The sequence below is a fragment of the Orbicella faveolata genome, unplaced genomic scaffold (genome assembly GCF_042242905.1).
Source record: "Orbicella faveolata isolate gen_17 unplaced genomic scaffold, um_ofav_v1 contig_24, whole genome shotgun sequence".
Classification (NCBI taxonomy): Eukaryota; Metazoa; Cnidaria; class Anthozoa; order Scleractinia; family Merulinidae; genus Orbicella; species Orbicella faveolata.
The window spans coordinates 4,564,283-4,579,895 of record NW_028301552.1 but is presented as its reverse complement, the minus strand read 5'-3'; the positions used below and the strand labels follow the sequence as shown (position 1 = coordinate 4,579,895).

The 15,613-nt window shown below is 41.2% G+C and overlaps 1 protein-coding gene and 1 pseudogene across 2 annotated transcripts; both read right to left on the bottom strand.

Annotated features, from left to right (window-relative positions):
* Positions 1 to 339: 339 nt before the first annotated feature.
* LOC110056366 (collagenase 3-like) lies at positions 340 to 6,459 on the bottom strand (annotated as a pseudogene). Its single transcript, XR_016207694.1, has 6 exons — positions 6,233 to 6,459; positions 5,498 to 5,770; positions 4,274 to 4,514; positions 3,127 to 3,310; positions 2,508 to 3,000; positions 340 to 1,819 (listed from the first exon to the last, which is right to left on the bottom strand). The product of XR_016207694.1 is annotated as a collagenase 3-like (transcript).
* Positions 6,460 to 9,317: 2,858 nt separating this feature from the next.
* Positions 9,318 to 14,674, bottom strand: LOC110056367 (stromelysin-2-like). The gene is made up of 6 exons (XM_020762835.2): positions 14,465 to 14,674; positions 12,882 to 13,172; positions 12,027 to 12,279; positions 11,332 to 11,553; positions 10,601 to 10,985; positions 9,318 to 10,333 (listed from the first exon to the last, which is right to left on the bottom strand). Exons 1-6 carry the CDS (start codon positions 14,579 to 14,581, stop codon positions 9,889 to 9,891), a joined length of 1,713 nt encoding a protein of 570 aa, XP_020618494.2. The 5' UTR covers positions 14,582 to 14,674; the 3' UTR covers positions 9,318 to 9,888.
* Between the last annotated feature and the right edge of the window lie 939 nt (positions 14,675 to 15,613).

Genomic DNA, 15,613 nt, shown 5'->3' with positions numbered 1-15,613 from the left:
TTATTATTATTATTAGAGAAGAAGCGCCTTTACGCGAGGAGGGTTTTGGATATCGAACAGGGAACTTTTACACCCCTTATTTTCACGTCAACAGGCGGCATGGGAAACGAGTGCTTGCAATACCATTCCAGACTGGCGCAGCTGATCTCCATCAAGAAAGGAGAACATTATGCTAAAACAATCTCCTGGATAAGAGCAAGGACATCCTTCGCTTTACTAAGATCCGCACTAATCTGCCTAAGAGGTTCAAGAGCTAGAAGGAAAGCCTTTTGTGACTTTAAGAACATTAATATTGACGTTGAAACCCAGGAGGGAGCCATTATGTAAACACTGTTGAAATAGGTTTTAATAGTTTATTTCTTTTACTTACTTTTACCTTGTAATATACCAATTTGTATGGAATATGTTAATTAATGTTATGATGATGATAGTAGTATTAGTATTAGTTGTAGTAATCATGATATCATGATTAGATACGGAAACATGTTTTACAGGTTTAACAGACATCAAACACTCCTTTTTATTATTATTATTATTATTATTATTATTATTATTATTATTACTCGTATTATTATTATTATAAACTAACTAAAAAGTCTTTTTCCTGTTCACTTCAAGCATTTGGAAATGGAAGTCCGCGATAACAAATCAGAAAAAGTTTCGATGACTCCATGTCATCAAAGTATATAGGAAAAAAAAACAGGGTAGTCAAATAAAGAAGAGATTACAAAAACAGTCTGTGTCGGGCTACGTGCCAGAGCTGATGGAGCTTCTTCCGAACTTTCTATAGCATTAAATTCGCGGGAACTCATTTCCACATCTATGGTTGGAGACAGGTACCGCGAGAGTGAAATGTCCCGACGCAATGAACGCGGTAAGGATTTGGATCTTTCAATTCAGTGTCCAGCAAGCTCACGGCATAGGGCCACCGCGGCCTTTATTTTAAGGGAAGTGGGGAAAATATAAAAAACACTGGCTATGATTTATTTTGACGCTGTATAATTCGCCTGGTAAAATAAAATGATTCCAACTCTAGAACAACTAAGAGCAGTTTTCATTTGAATGTCGTAAAACCAAAACTAAAGTTGTCACTCTTGCCAATCAAAATAAACAAAGACGATCCAGTAAGCCCATCAAAACCCAAAGCAAATACAGCTGACGCAAAGCGCGGGAAAACGTGTGGGAGCGCTAGCGACTCACGATTGCTTTTGGCTTTACTTCTGATTAAATGACAAATTGACGCTATTTTTATACGCCAGTCGCTTAGCGTGGCAATGCAAAACTATAGCAAATGCGAATTATTTTTGACACTCAGGTGAAAACCGCTCTATCAGCTTATCAACCAGCGGGCTTGCTGAAGATGGACTTGTAGCCAGTCATTATAGATCCTCCAGTCTAGGGTTCAGACTCAAGGCTTCCGATGGACATATCACGGTCTTTCCCTTGCTTCGGGCAGCGCATCCACCTTCTAGCAATACGCTGGGAGTACCGCCTGTCCACGGAAATATTTCCATTCTTGATGCTTTTCAGCTTGTAATAATACACTCCCTTGAAGACGTAAACCTTCTTGTTGATCCATGTTGTCGCTGCGTCAAGATTTTTTACAGCTCGCCAAGCTCCACGAATCCGTCTTGGGTCACGGCTGGCTGCTTTCCCGGTAGCCTCATTGTAGCGCCAGTACTTTGTGCCTTTGAGAAAGTAGGTCATGTGATCTCCCTGGAAGGTGACGACTGCGTTCACTTTACCGAAGCGTCGGAAACCATACCGATCCTGAACGGATCCACTCTTTAATAGGCGTCTGCCATCGTATTCCCAGAAACTGTGGAAAATGTTAAAGAGGAATTAGATAGATAACGCAGTTTCTGATTTGCTAAGCATCCATGAGTCTGTAGAATATCTGACTCCAGAGGGTGTGGGTGGAAATAGTTCAAGACATAATTCAAGAAATGCTCAGTTGTTTCCTACAGTGAGAATTTGGCAAACTCGCCACACAAATAGATTAATGTCATCTTTCATTTCTTATTCCCTTTGACGCTTGCCTCAGCGTATGTTGTTGGTCTAAGCTAGAATTTTATTATTCTTGTTGATAAGTTATAGTTGAGGAACTTGCTGCAGGATGGGGTTCTGATAACCCTTCAAGGGAGTGAAATGACGTTGTATTGTCAAGATATAAAAAAGGAGGTTTAGTTATTACTTTTATGAAATGAGTACGGCATAAAAGCGCGGTGGTGATGCAATGGTGGTGAAAGATAGCTATAGTCTTGGGAATCTGAGCTATTTCATGAACACTTTTACCTACTTTTAAAAAGGATTTTCAAACACGAGAGAGAGTGTCTCATTTTAGCTCAGTTTGAGTGTCAAGCACGGTAAACAAGGAAAACCAACGTTCTCTTAAGCCACTTAGAGCTTCTAAATTCTTTTAACTTAGCCTGACTATGATCTTCTATTGACAATGTCAGGAAAATCAAACACCGATTATCAATTATTCCCAGAATAAAATCACTTACGTTTTGCTTTTGAAAAACATAACATGACCTGCTTTGTTACAGTAGGCAGCGTCCACTGGGGTTGGAACGTCAGGCCAATAATCTCTCACTTGTTTGGGTTCGCTTTTTTGTAGAACATTGTTAACCGTCCAAAACTGATCTCCTTTGAAGAAGTACGTGAAATCGTCTACGAACACAGCGTCGTATCGAGTTCCTGGGGAGCACGCGGGATGACCCGAGGGGTTCACCTTAGTGGAAGGTGTGTCAGTTGTGTTTGGTGCAATTGTTGTTGTTGCAGGTAACACTGTCGTCAGGTCAGTAGTTGGTAGTTCTGTGGTACTTGGTTGCCCCGTGGTAATTGGCGGTTCCGTAGATGATGGTGATTCTGTGGTAGTTGGTGGATCTGTAGTAGTTTGTGTTTCTGTGGTAGTTAGTAGTTCTGTCGTTGTTGGTGGTTCTGTGGTAGTTGGTGGTTCTGTGGTGGTTGGTGTTTCAGTGGTAATCGTTGAAAGTTCTGTGGGTTAACAAGAAGAAATGCTACTTAACTTCTATTGATCTTATCTTACTTCTGAATTTACGTAACTATTCACAAACCGTTTATTTGTTAGCCTTTATAATTCATGATTAACTGAACACTTGCCGCCATAAAGCTCCTGTATTCCCTTGACATCATCATCGTTCAACTTTATATTCTAACACGCTGGAATGTTCCAGACCCAAACTGTGTCCAAACTCGTGAACCGCCACCCAGTCCAAATTGATACCGTCTCTCGTTCTTGTTGTAAATCTTTCATCGTCATCAAAATGAGCGTCACCGGAGAGGCCTTTGGGAAATAAAATGACAGCACACATGAGTTTGGAAGAAATTCTTCAGTTATTTCAGAAATCCCCAAAATTTTAGGTACAGCAAACCCCTTTCATTCCAAAAGGTTATGCTATACACCTTGAGCGTGAGGAATTTCATGATTTGCTTGTCATAGTTTACGTTTTTTCGCTATGGTCGAAAACAAACGGATCACGTAAGTGGAATTACGATAACACCAGCTAGATATATTTTATCTGGTTATGTTGATTCAAGCTCAGACAAATTTCACCATCAAGTATAAAACGGAAACTCTTGTGAAGTTTCTTCCATCGATCCAAAAATCTAAAGTTTCGGCTTCCAGCCGTTAATCCACTCGCTCCTGTACATGTTAGACGAATTTTATATTTTGGCCCAGAGAGAGAGAGAGAGAGAGAGAGAGAGAGGGACAACTCTCTCTCTCTCTCTCTCTCTCTCTCTCTCTCTCTCTCTCTCTCTCTCTCTCTCTCTCTCTCTCTCTCTCTCTCTCTCTCCTTATCATGGACATAAGGAGAGAGAGAGGGATATGCATCGTCTGAAAGTGGTACCTTTCCAGGCGGGAGATATACAAAAGAGTGAGGATTTCACGAGTTGCAAAATAGATTAGGGTAGGGCAACTGCTATTTAGTTATTCAAAAGGCCCCTTCAAAATATGCGGGGTTATTCAATCCGAGTTATAGAAAAGGGATGGAGCGTGCTTACTGCAGGTCGTATGTGCAGAAAGGAGAACCATTTTCTGCAGAAGGTGAAATTAAGGTCACCCTTTCTGTATATCAATGTAAGAGTTTGGACCACGGGGTGGAGCCTCTCCGTATGAAACTTTCTTGCTATGATCCCGGAAATTTTGGTATCCTTTTGAGGATTATATGCCAAATTTGCCAACGAACATCCCTGGTACTTTCACGCGAACGTTTCTCTCGGGTAATCTTTTAAGAAGATTCCTTACCTTCGTTGTTGTGAGGGTAGAACGCATGTGCTAGTGTCCCCCCTTCCCCATCAAATGGATATCCGTCTCCGTGAGTCTTCGTGACAAAGCTCACAAGAATATCTGCCTCATCCGAGTTAACTTCTGTGAATCGTAACCTGGATGCCGACTGCCACAAGTTCAACGCGCTGCGGAAGATCTGTTGTTGTTCATCTCGTGTAATACCGTCATTGGTATAGTTAATAATCTTGTAAGTTAGATCCTAGGACAGAAAAACAAATCAAAGAAAATCAGGATGAGAAAAAAATTGAAAGTGGCCCGGGGTTGTAAAATCATGATACTGTGAAACCTCGATTTAACGGACCTCAATATGACAAAGTCGGTATAGCGAACGATATTCTTTACCCCAGGAATAGTCAAATGTATGGTAAACAACCTCCATATAACGTTCCTCGTTATAGCGAAAAAACCCCAGTCCCTTGGCCTTCGTTTTATCGAGGTTCCACTAATGACATTTCAACTGATACACTTTTTATAACCCGTAAGTCCTAAGAGGGATCGAAACTAAATTTCTCCATATACTGATTAACACACTCATTCCATCAAACAGGTCATAAGAATTAATGAACTGATCACCAAAACTGTCTTTATATAGTTGAGGGAGTCCTCCAAGCTACTAGTACCGTACAAAATCTATCCGGCTGGGACCGTGGATTCCTCAGTCTAGAGCGGTTTTCAATTTTATCAAGTGTCGTAAAACCAAACCCAAACCAATTACTTACCAATTAGACTACTCAGCCAATCTCAAACCGTAGTAAAACCAAAACCAAACCGAAGTAATTGACTGATTACTTTCAACACTCAGTTGAAAACCGCTCTAAAGGATCCAGATTATTACTAATTGGATTGAGGTCGAACGTTCTTAATTTTCAGAAGATTTGAACATGTTCCAGTGATCAAGCTGGCTCACGTTCTTGTATCGCTCTATAGATCCTGTTTATAAATGGCTGCCAATTAAAAATTCTTTTGTAAGTATTAAAACTAGCGTAACCTACCTCGTTTTTGAGTTGATAATTCAAAAGAATTTTAACTCTCAAACGAAGTTAGTTGGGCTAATTTAAATACATACAAAATAATTTTAAATTGGCAGCCATTTATGACTAGGGTCTATGGACGTTTTGAGCTTCTTCTGGCTTACTACCTTTCAGGACATGAATAAAAACATGAAAGCAAAATGGTACACACCAATTTCTCCCACTTGGTTCCCTGCAAGTTAAATTCTCCGACGCTTCGTTTTCTCCTTGAAGATGGCATGCTAGGGTCCTTTACGCCGCATCTTGATTTGCTGATTAACTCTAGAGTTTTGCTGTTAATAAGTCCTGTCACCGGAATATTTCCAAATCTCTGGAGTCTCTTGACTGCATTCTTGAACGCGGGTGAACTTGGGTCGTTTGCACCGGCGCTGTCCTGTTCTTTTAAAATGTCGAGGTATCCGAACTTGAGTAAGAATTTTGCCGCCTGAAAGAGAATTGATTTACCAACAATGAACTGCTTATATTCCAAACAGGTGAGCAAGTTATACAGAACCTGAAAACATAAAATGATTGTTCCTAGATGCAATGTGTATGTGCAGAAGGAATCCAACTTTCAAAATGATTCATCGAATTGGTCAATGGCGACAGGAGGGCATCACATTGAGACTCTTAACTCTGTCTCTCTCTTACCTGTTCATTTTCCCTCGGGGCAAAACTAATAGTTTGCTCGTTCTGTTTGCGCGAGCGGATCCAATCAGGATTGCTACGCTAACCGCTTTTATAAAGTTGGTCTTGCTGTTCCTTTCAACGGAATTCCGATTTCTCGAACCCATCCACTTTTCGAACCTCCCGATAACTCGAACCAAAAGTCGCTTCCTTTCTTTCAGTCGAACATTGTAATTTTACCCGTAATTTCTCAGTGAAAAGGTTGCTAACTCTCTCTTACCTTTCCAGCCTTTTTAAACTTATTTTTGTTTTTTCCTCGCTGGCGACCGACAGGAGCATTTTGTACGAGGCTCAGAAGCGCGACAAGCGCTACCAAAATCACGAGAAGTTTGTTCATCTTAAATCCAGGCAAATTGATTTTTGCGCATTCGGTGTTGCTTTTTTGCGCTGCCTAGAGGGTCAGCTCGGGTTTTATAACAACGCCACAGAGTTCAGTCTAGTCTGTAGACGTTGACACTCCCTCACGTAAGGCGGTCAAAAATAGCTGATATTTGATTACATCACGGCATGTTCGCGCCACTGACGTCATGCAACGGTACTTTGCTTCTGCTGTGGTGAACTCGTGAACACTTGTGTCGGATATAAGACATTTAACTTTCAATATTGCAAGCCAATAAGATAGCCCGGTTATCCGCATATACAAGACTTATTATATTATCACAAAAAATAAATCTGTTGTAAAGTTGCCAGCACATAATGAACGAGTCTGAACAATACTGAACTTTACAATGGTGTAAAGTTCCAGTCATCAGTTCTTCATTTAATGCATGAACTGCGAGAAACGATTAAACCCTTTCGGCTTTTTAAGTGTCGAATTATCTATGAATAGACGCCCCTCGAACATCACAGTTTTCCTCCAATGTCACCAATACGTGTCAATTGGAGTTGTTTTATTTTTCTAGAATTTCGGAGCGCGTGCCGCTTCTGGAAAGAGTTCAATTCGTTCCAACAAAGTTTTAGCGGAGGTGGCGATAAAATGTTTGTATACGAGTTTCCTGATTTACTGCGTCAATGGCCAAAGGACAGGGCCTACTTAACATGGGGTGCCATCAGTTTCCTAACATGAAACAGTCGCGGCATTTCTCTCATCAACTGCAAGTAACTCGTAAATTGCCAGCGCAACCAATACACGTGAGAATGTTCGTCATTTCTGGCAGTATATTTTAACCGTTGTTCCTACTTAATCCTTTACAGGCTTAAGGCCCAGTTCAGACGCCGAACTTTTCATGAGCCGAACTTAATTCGAATTTGGACCAACCCAAATTATCAAAAGTACACCTGTTGATTCAGACGTCGAACTTAATTGACCGAACTTAATTTAGTTTGAACCAAAACACATCAAAACATCAGCGGTTTTCAGGCAAGGTGTATGCAGCAGGTTCGGCACATGAAAAGTTCGACGTCCGAATCAAAGCCGTTCCAAAGCCGAAATTCCCGGCTGAGCTAGGAGGGAAGAACGGCTGAGCCGTTCCAAATTCAAATAGCCGTTCTTAACTGATTTAGACGCCGAACTTTTCATGAACTGAATTCAACGTAATAGGTTCGGCTCATGAAAAGTTCGGCGTCTGAACTGGGCCTAAGGATGACATTACAGCTCGTACCGGAGTGATTTCGTACTGCCATAGTATATCACAGAACGTAACGAAATCAATTCGCGTTCCCTGTTAATTAACACGTGAGCTCAGAATTGTTTGTTTCGATTTTGTCTGTCTAAAGATTTCGCCATAGAACGTTTTTCTCCTTTCAAACATTATGTGTATCCTCTGCCGGGCCCTCTGGGCGCCGATGCGATCCTTAGAGCTATCTGAAGTTAACTAAAATCAGGTATAATTTTCCATAAGAATCTTGTCACGGTCACACCAAACACGGTAAAATCTGGCATAATTTGATGTAATTTAGAATTGTAAGGGTTTTAAGCTTTGTCAGTGCCTTTTGTACGCAGAAGTTTCGGTAGCTTCGAGACTTTTTCCCATTGCCCCACGCTCGTGACCAACCTCGTTCCCAGGTGCTCTCCTTTGCCCCATGGGATCAGCGTGACGTTCTTAATCAACATGTCATCATTATTTCACTAAGCTTCGTGCGTTCTCGTCCCGGGCGAGTGAGGGCGCGGTGGCGGGGGTGGGGGTGTGGGCGGGGGGTTAGGAAATCGCCAAAATTTGTAGGGGTGTGAGGCCCGAACCTTGAAACCCTTGCCATACATACATGTCATGCCGTATTACAGACCTGAGCCAAAATTCGATACCCCATTTCAGACCCATTTTAAATACCCAGCCCTAAAATATGACCGCAGCTACCCAGAAATGGCTTCAGTTTGCGCAAACATTTGAGAAGGGCTACAAATTTGACAATGTTAATGCAGAAAAAATGTCCCGGTGTGTGCAGCCACCGAAAAAAAAAATCCCCAAGATTACAGGCTTCTTTTTCTCACATAAATCGTACTGTGCTCATTTGAAGAACGTATAACACATGAATCAAACCAAGAGAAAATGAGGATTTAGTCACCGGTGTTCAGAGCTGTTGACATACTTTATCTTATTACCCATGTGGAACGCCTTTTGAGTTCGTGTTAGAGATGTAGACTGATGTCCTATGATATGCATTTAAAATGAACACTGCAGTGTTTGAGAGAGGTACTGGATTCTTTTTCCTCTCGTTTTCTCTTGATTTACCAGTACATGGATTTTCTACGGATATCATTTAGCCTCCTCCGTCAAAAACATCCCTCGCCCTCCATTTGGGAGTCAGATTAAAACTAAGCACACCGTTGTTTTCAGTTCTTGCAATGCAACCGGATAGTCAGTCATTGACTAAACGTCAAATTCCTAGTGGGTCAGAGCGATTTTCTAATGATGATACAATTCTGTGGGTCGGTCCTGGCGGAGAGGGGGGGGGGGGGGGGCGGGGACGAGGGGAGTGTGAAGAAAGAAAAGCCGGGCACCTTATCAGTGCCGGTTCCGGTGTTAGTCAGTTAGTGTTAGTTCATCGCATTTGCCCTTCCCATTCCTTGCACCTCACCCCACAAACGATCACCGACGTTTCCCCCCCCCCCCCCCAAAAAAAAATGATCGCTAGGGTTTCCCCAACGTAAAATGAGAACCAAAATAATGCTCGAGTCTGGTTCTGCACTATCGATTCGTTTTCCAAGTTACTTGCACCACCGAACTTATAGTGTGGGCTGCACCACCGAGAATACTGGAGGACAGTATCACTCAAGTCCAGTTGAGGTTCTGATTGGCATCCGAGACGGCTAAGGGAAACGGTATTGCTGATTCGAGCTGATACAGAATTTAATGCAAGCTCAAACATCAAGCAAGACGAATGACTTTATTCTTCCATTCTACGTGTCTCATACAACTTTTACAATTTACAACGAATTTGACTGAAATAAATAGAAACTGTACTTTGAAATAACCTATACAACAAAAAGTTCCTACCAACAAAACAAACAGCAGTACCGTCTTCATTTTTTTATTATCACATTGCCAAACAGGTGATGGCTAAAGCTAAATTTCTTCCCAATGTCATTGTATCAATTATATCATCTCTGAACTCGAAGGAATCCTTAAGATACTGATTTAGCAAGACAGAAAAAAATAATTTAGCATGTCAAACAGGAATACTGATGCAAAGGGGATTTTTTTTTTTTTTTTAACCTAAATTCAGTTCTACTGCCTTAAGCTCTAGAGATTATCAACAACTGCTCGATGAACTTCAACCCTTAAAATTTCATACGGCCTGAAACAGCAGGAGGCAAAGGATGGAAATCAGTCTGTCTGTGTTCCGGCTTAAGCTACGATATAAATTAGCCTGTCTTTTAGCACACCTAACACTGATCTAAAACTCTTTTTGCTACGATAAATATTCACTTTCAAAAGTTCAAGGGTTGACTTGTAACGCCCCTACTCCCAAGGCGCCGACAGATTCAGTTTTGCATTTCATCCAACCTTTAGCAATTTTTCTTGGGTATCCACCAAAGGCATACACTTTTCTGTTCTGTGGAACATTTTTAAGCTTCCAGTACTCATTTCCTTTGAAGACGTAGCTATACCTGTTTGACCATTTCACCGCTGCATCAATATTATCACGACCGGGCCAACCGACTGAGATAAGTTTTGGGTATCTAGCATCAATTTGGCGGTTGTTTTCGTCGTATCGCCAATATTGCAATCCTTTGAAAATGTAAGTCTTTTTGTTCCTATGCCAGGTGAAAATCGCGTCCATATTATCGAGACTTAACGACAACCCGTACTCGGTTATGGAGCCGCTTCTTAGTAATCTCCTTCTATAATTGTTCGTAGTCGGTTTCTCGTACTCCCAAAACCTGTCAAAGAAATATATAAATAACATGAATTAGTAGAATTCTACTAGTATACAAATACAAATGCTGCAATCTGATTGGCTGAGCTACTCGTACACTGTCAGCCATTAGAGTGCAGTGGCTGTCGATCGTCTACTAGTCTCCTTCACGAGCTGAGAGGGAGAAATGGCGACGTTCTTTCGTTTTCGTGCAGTTTTGGAGAAACATTTAGATGCAAATGGTAATTGATTTCCTGAGAAGACTAAAATCAAAGAGTTCTCGCAAACCTACCTTGATCCTGAAAAAATGACAAGATGTCCTTGTTTATTGCGATAAGCTGCGCTTATTTGGGTCCTCACTTCAGGAAAATAATCTTTCACTTTCTTCGTCTCGCTCCTCTCCAATCGTCTTGAGAGCGTCCAGAAAGAGTCTCCATGAAAGAAATGTGTAATCTGGTTGCCACTTGAGTCCTCTTCAAGGACAACTGCGTCGTACGTCGTGCTGGGTCTACATGCGGAATGAACTGTCGGGGAATCTGTGGGGGCATCCGTGGGTGGATCTGTAGGAGGATCTGTTGGCGGATTTGTGGGGGGATCTGTTGGCGGATCTGTGGGTGGGTCTGTAGGAGGATCTGTGGGGGGATCCGTGGGGGGATCCGTTGGGTTTGTTGGAGGAGCTGTCGATGAAAACAAAGGAAAGTAAGTTAAAGACAAAATGAAGATTTCAGCAACAAAGACCTTTCCTGGCGTACAGTCAAACAGTGCCTTGCGGGAAGCAAGATTGAGGTACGAAACGCTGATATATTTGAATGAAGACTGAGTGCCTCTCCACCTGATCCGGATCATCCTACTCCACGCATTAATGTCAAATCTAGACGATTTATCAGAGGGTCCACTCGGGATGTCTCTCTCTCCTATCACCTGAAGCGAAACACTGGGGACGTGTGCGAGGGGTTATACGTAAATGATATAATTCGCGGGAAACGAAGGCCTAACCACACAGAAACAGCAGAAACAACTTACCACCATAAAGCGCCTGTATTCCTTGTATGTCATCATAGGTAAGCTCGATATTAGGGAAATAACCTTTGTACCAAGGGTACATGATGGATTGCCGCACATTAGAATGTTCCAGGCCCATGCTGTGTCCAAACTCGTGAACCGCCACCCAGTCCAAGTTGATGCCGTCACTCGTTCCTGTTGTAAATCTTTCGTCGTCGTCAAAGTGTGCGTCACCAGATAAACCTGCCACGGATTGAAACAGAATGTATGTATGTAAACAAAGTGATTCATGAAAACATACTGATGAAAGAAAATTTATAATAATAATTTATTAATTTATATCGCGCTTTTTAACATATAATGATCAAAAGCGCATTACAATATTAAAATATCCTAAATACGTACATAGACTAAATTTAACAATAACAAGGTAATTAAAGCGCTAAAGGCTAAAAGCTAACTTAAAAAGATATGTTTTCAGGCAAGATTTAAAAGTTAAAATAGAGTCAATGAACGAATGAAAGGTAAGCGAAGTCACGAAACTGTGACAAGTATGGACAGGAGACAAGAGATGAAACTGCCTTCTGCTTCAGTTTTGAGTTTACTTGTCTATGTTACTGCTTTGGTCTGCTCTGGCTATTCGTGACTGTGGTTGTTGTTATTGTTGTTGATACTATTGCTGCACAGTTGTAAGATAAGTAATGGACTTCACCAACCTCTGTTATTATGTGGATAGTACGCATGTGCGAGCGTTCCTCCAGGACCGTCAAACTGATATGGATCTCCATGGTAACGCCTTACAAATTTGATCAAGATATCGACGTCATCATCTGGGACTGCATTATTAATCTGTTCTGTTATGGTCAGACTGCTGGCAGCGGCCCATTTCTGTATCATTTTACGAAGAATGTTCTTCTGCGTTTCTTCGGGCAAATCACCCGTAAGCGAAATAAAGCGATAGGTCAGATGCTGCAAAGAAAAAAGAAGATTTTCATTGGTAAAAATAACCTCTAACTGCGATTTCGTTTAGCTATCTTTGTTGTTTCTCAGGCTTTAGATACGTGGGAGGAGGAAGGGGAGGAATGCGATCAGTTGCAAACACTCTACGATAGAGGTGGTATTTCTTATTAAAATTTCTCTTATATATCGGCTCAGACTCCCACAAAATTGTTGAGACTCATGTATTAATTCCACAGAAACAGCGATGACAGAAACAGACGAGGCTCCTTTCCCTCCCCTACCCCCCCCCCCCAAAGTAATCAATGTTGTTTGTTGTTGTCTCACCCCAGAGAGGACGACAGAGGCGAAGGGGGAGTGGTGGGGGAATTTGTCTTTCCTATCTGTCACGTAAAGCCGGGTAGCCTTGTCTGCAAATTGAATCAAAGAATTTACGTTATTTTCTCCGGGACTGTAAACGCAGTGTCCAATATCAAAAATATTGTTTTTCCGGCCTAGGCTGCTTATTCTTTTTTTTTTTTTTTTTTTCTGCCGCCTGTTAGAGCACAATATATCTCCAAAACAGAAACGAAATCGTAAGTTCAGAGCAGTTCTAAAAATTAATGCTCATCTACCTTTTTTTGCCATCTAGTTCCTTGTAGATAATACCGGCCGACAGTTAGACCTCCGGCATTCTTATTAGTTGCATTCAATTTGGGGTCCCTCATACCACATCGAGTCGTGTTGAGCAGTTTCAATGTCTCACGGTCGAGTTTCCCAGTGACAGACAGACCCCCGAATGTCTGAAGGTCTGTTATGGCCTGGACAACAGCAGGAGAATCAAGCTGGCTTCCTTGCCCCGCATTGCCGTCAGATCCTATTTGCGTCTTGTCGAGGTAACCGAACTTTACTAAATTGTTCAGCGCCTACAACAGGAAAAAAAAATTCAACTTACTTCACTAAATCAGCATTAAAAACAATGGCGTTAAAAACAATGTATCTTAAATGCCACTAACGCTGGCGAAAGTTTAATCCCCAGTCAAATAGTAGATCTGTAATGAACATAAGTTCATAAGTTCATCTGTAATGAACATAAGTCAAGTTTTATTAGTACCACCATCCACGAAAACGAAGAAAACACTTGGTGACAGGGCATTTACTGCTGCTGCACCATCACTTTGGAACAAATTGCCGTGTGCAATAACAGAGGAGGACAATTTTAACCATTTTAAGTCCAAACTGAAGACATTTTTATTTAGAAAAGCGTTTGAATAGCTCTTGATGTTTTATATACATTTTTACTAGATCCCTTGTTTTAATATTTTAATTTTTAGCTCGTTACCTTAGCCTAGTGTACATAATTATTGTAAATAATTAGTTTTTAATTAATCACACTATTCATAGCATATCGTTTTAAAATTTATATTACTCATATGGTTTGTTAGGCGCATTTGATCATATTTACATGTTAATTTGCGCCTTAGAAATATTAAATATTATTATTTTATTTTTATTATTTATAAACAAATCACGCGTCGTGAATATCTTTGCGTGGCAAATAAGCAGCATATACGAATGCAACGCAACGGCAGTGGGACAGACACTACAGTGATTCTTAGCGATTCAAATCACTAAACGTCGTTCGTGTGGACGTTAATTTACTTGTTACACCAGTCCCATCCTCTTGGTCTTCACTAGGCTCCCAATCAACCGCGAAAAAGAGAAGTCAGTTAGCGGACTGAAGTGTGTGCATCACAAGAGAAAGCTAACGACCTTTATCAGCGACATTCCTGAAACGCAATCCTATTGACATCCTACGCCATATATAAGATAGACAAATTAATACTAGTAGCATTACTAACACTTGGTAAAACGCTTCAGTTGATCAACTAAAAAGCTAAAAAGGTTTCTTGAACGTATACCCTAGTGCCGCCGGGCCTACTCTTAGTCTTTTTTGGATCGAGCAACACTCTGGCCACGTATTACGCGCTGTTGAGGAAGCCAACGCTCCTGGGCTATCCACTGATAGTACATTTTGTTTCGAATTTCTGCTCTGCTACAAACTGTTACGAACATAAAATTCGACCAGGTAGTTTGGGAAGGTTTTCCATTAACATAAACTAAAAGCATCATAGATGCAAAACTGGTACATACATGTAAATAATGCAAATAATGAAAATTTCAAGCCCTTCTCATCAAAACAGTTGCCAAAACTAACCTTTCCCTTCTCTTTAGGGTCAGCTAATAGGTCGCGTTTTAGAGGCGCGCTGTCTGAGCCGTGGAATAGGGAAGCAAGAGATATAACACAAACGATAACAATTAAGAGCGTCTGCATCGTAGAAGTTAAAAGATCCTTCGGTTTCTGAACGTTTCAGTTCACCGCAATGTGGAGGATCTCAGTGGAATTGATGATCCGCTGTTAAGCTGTACTGTATTTATAGCAGCGTGAAGTATCTATCATCGCAAAGGTGTCAACTAATCTACGCAATTCAGCTTTTTGACGTCTGATGAAACGTGACGTAGATTACCTGGGCACGCCTTGCCTGCGCACAGGCCCGCGTACCCGTGGCTAAACACCTTTTCAGGAAGTGGGCGATAAACATGACCTTTTAAAATGGGTCTTGCTGGGAGAAAATCAAGTTTGACAGTGTTTTATTTACTTTCCTTTTGTTTTCAGTTATTTCAAGTATTCGTTCAGGTAGAGAGGTAGGGGAATTTCTAACATTCTAACAAGTTTTGAGATCTTATTTCAACATTCTACCTCAGAGAAAGGACTTGTCAAATACCTAACAATGACTTCCGGTCATGATTAAAGTACCACAGACAGTAAACAGTTTTCTTATCGTTTTTTTCCCGGTCATGTCCATTTCCAGTCGCCAACGCAAGCTCAATATCCTGTATACAGCAAATGATCTTTCTTCTGAGACCTTTTATGGTAATTAATACGTATCGAATTTGGCCACAATTTCCAAACATCGAGAAGATACGTGAAAATACGACGCGCAGCGAAGTATTTTTGACGATCTTCGAGGTGTTTGGAAATGTGATCGAACGGGGTCTTTAGTAATCTGTCCACAGACCCTTGTCTTGAGTACATCGAGATCGCAAGCTTAGCGAAATACATATATTGACTCGGTGCAGGGGATACACGCGCTAAAACGCAAGGGGGTGCGGCTGACGAAAGATCAATTTTTTTGCGTTCGCTCCACGCTCAAAGAAAAATAACTCGCAGCAAAAAAATAAACGTCTGTTGACAGACTAGTCTTAAGTGTTTGATGTATCTTCTTGATCGAAAATTACACTAAGGAGAAAACGGAGAAACTAGAAATCGTAAAAAAAATCTACCTATCTATCCCAGCAGTGACAC

What these genes read in the sequence shown, in the direction of transcription:
- LOC110056367 (XM_020762835.2), bottom strand. Translation starts at nt 14,581, where the DNA reads ATGCAGACGCTCTTAATTGTTATCGTTTGTGTTATATCTCTTGCTTCC. An exon ending in CTATCCACATAATAACAGAG is followed by an intron (nt 11,554 to 12,026) that starts GTTGGTGAAGTC and finishes AATCCGTGGCAG; the next exon opens with GTTTATCTGGTGACGCACAC. An exon ending in GTCATTTTTTCAGGATCAAG is followed by an intron (nt 10,334 to 10,600) that starts GTAGGTTTGCGA and finishes TTTCTTTGACAG; the next exon opens with GTTTTGGGAGTACGAGAAAC.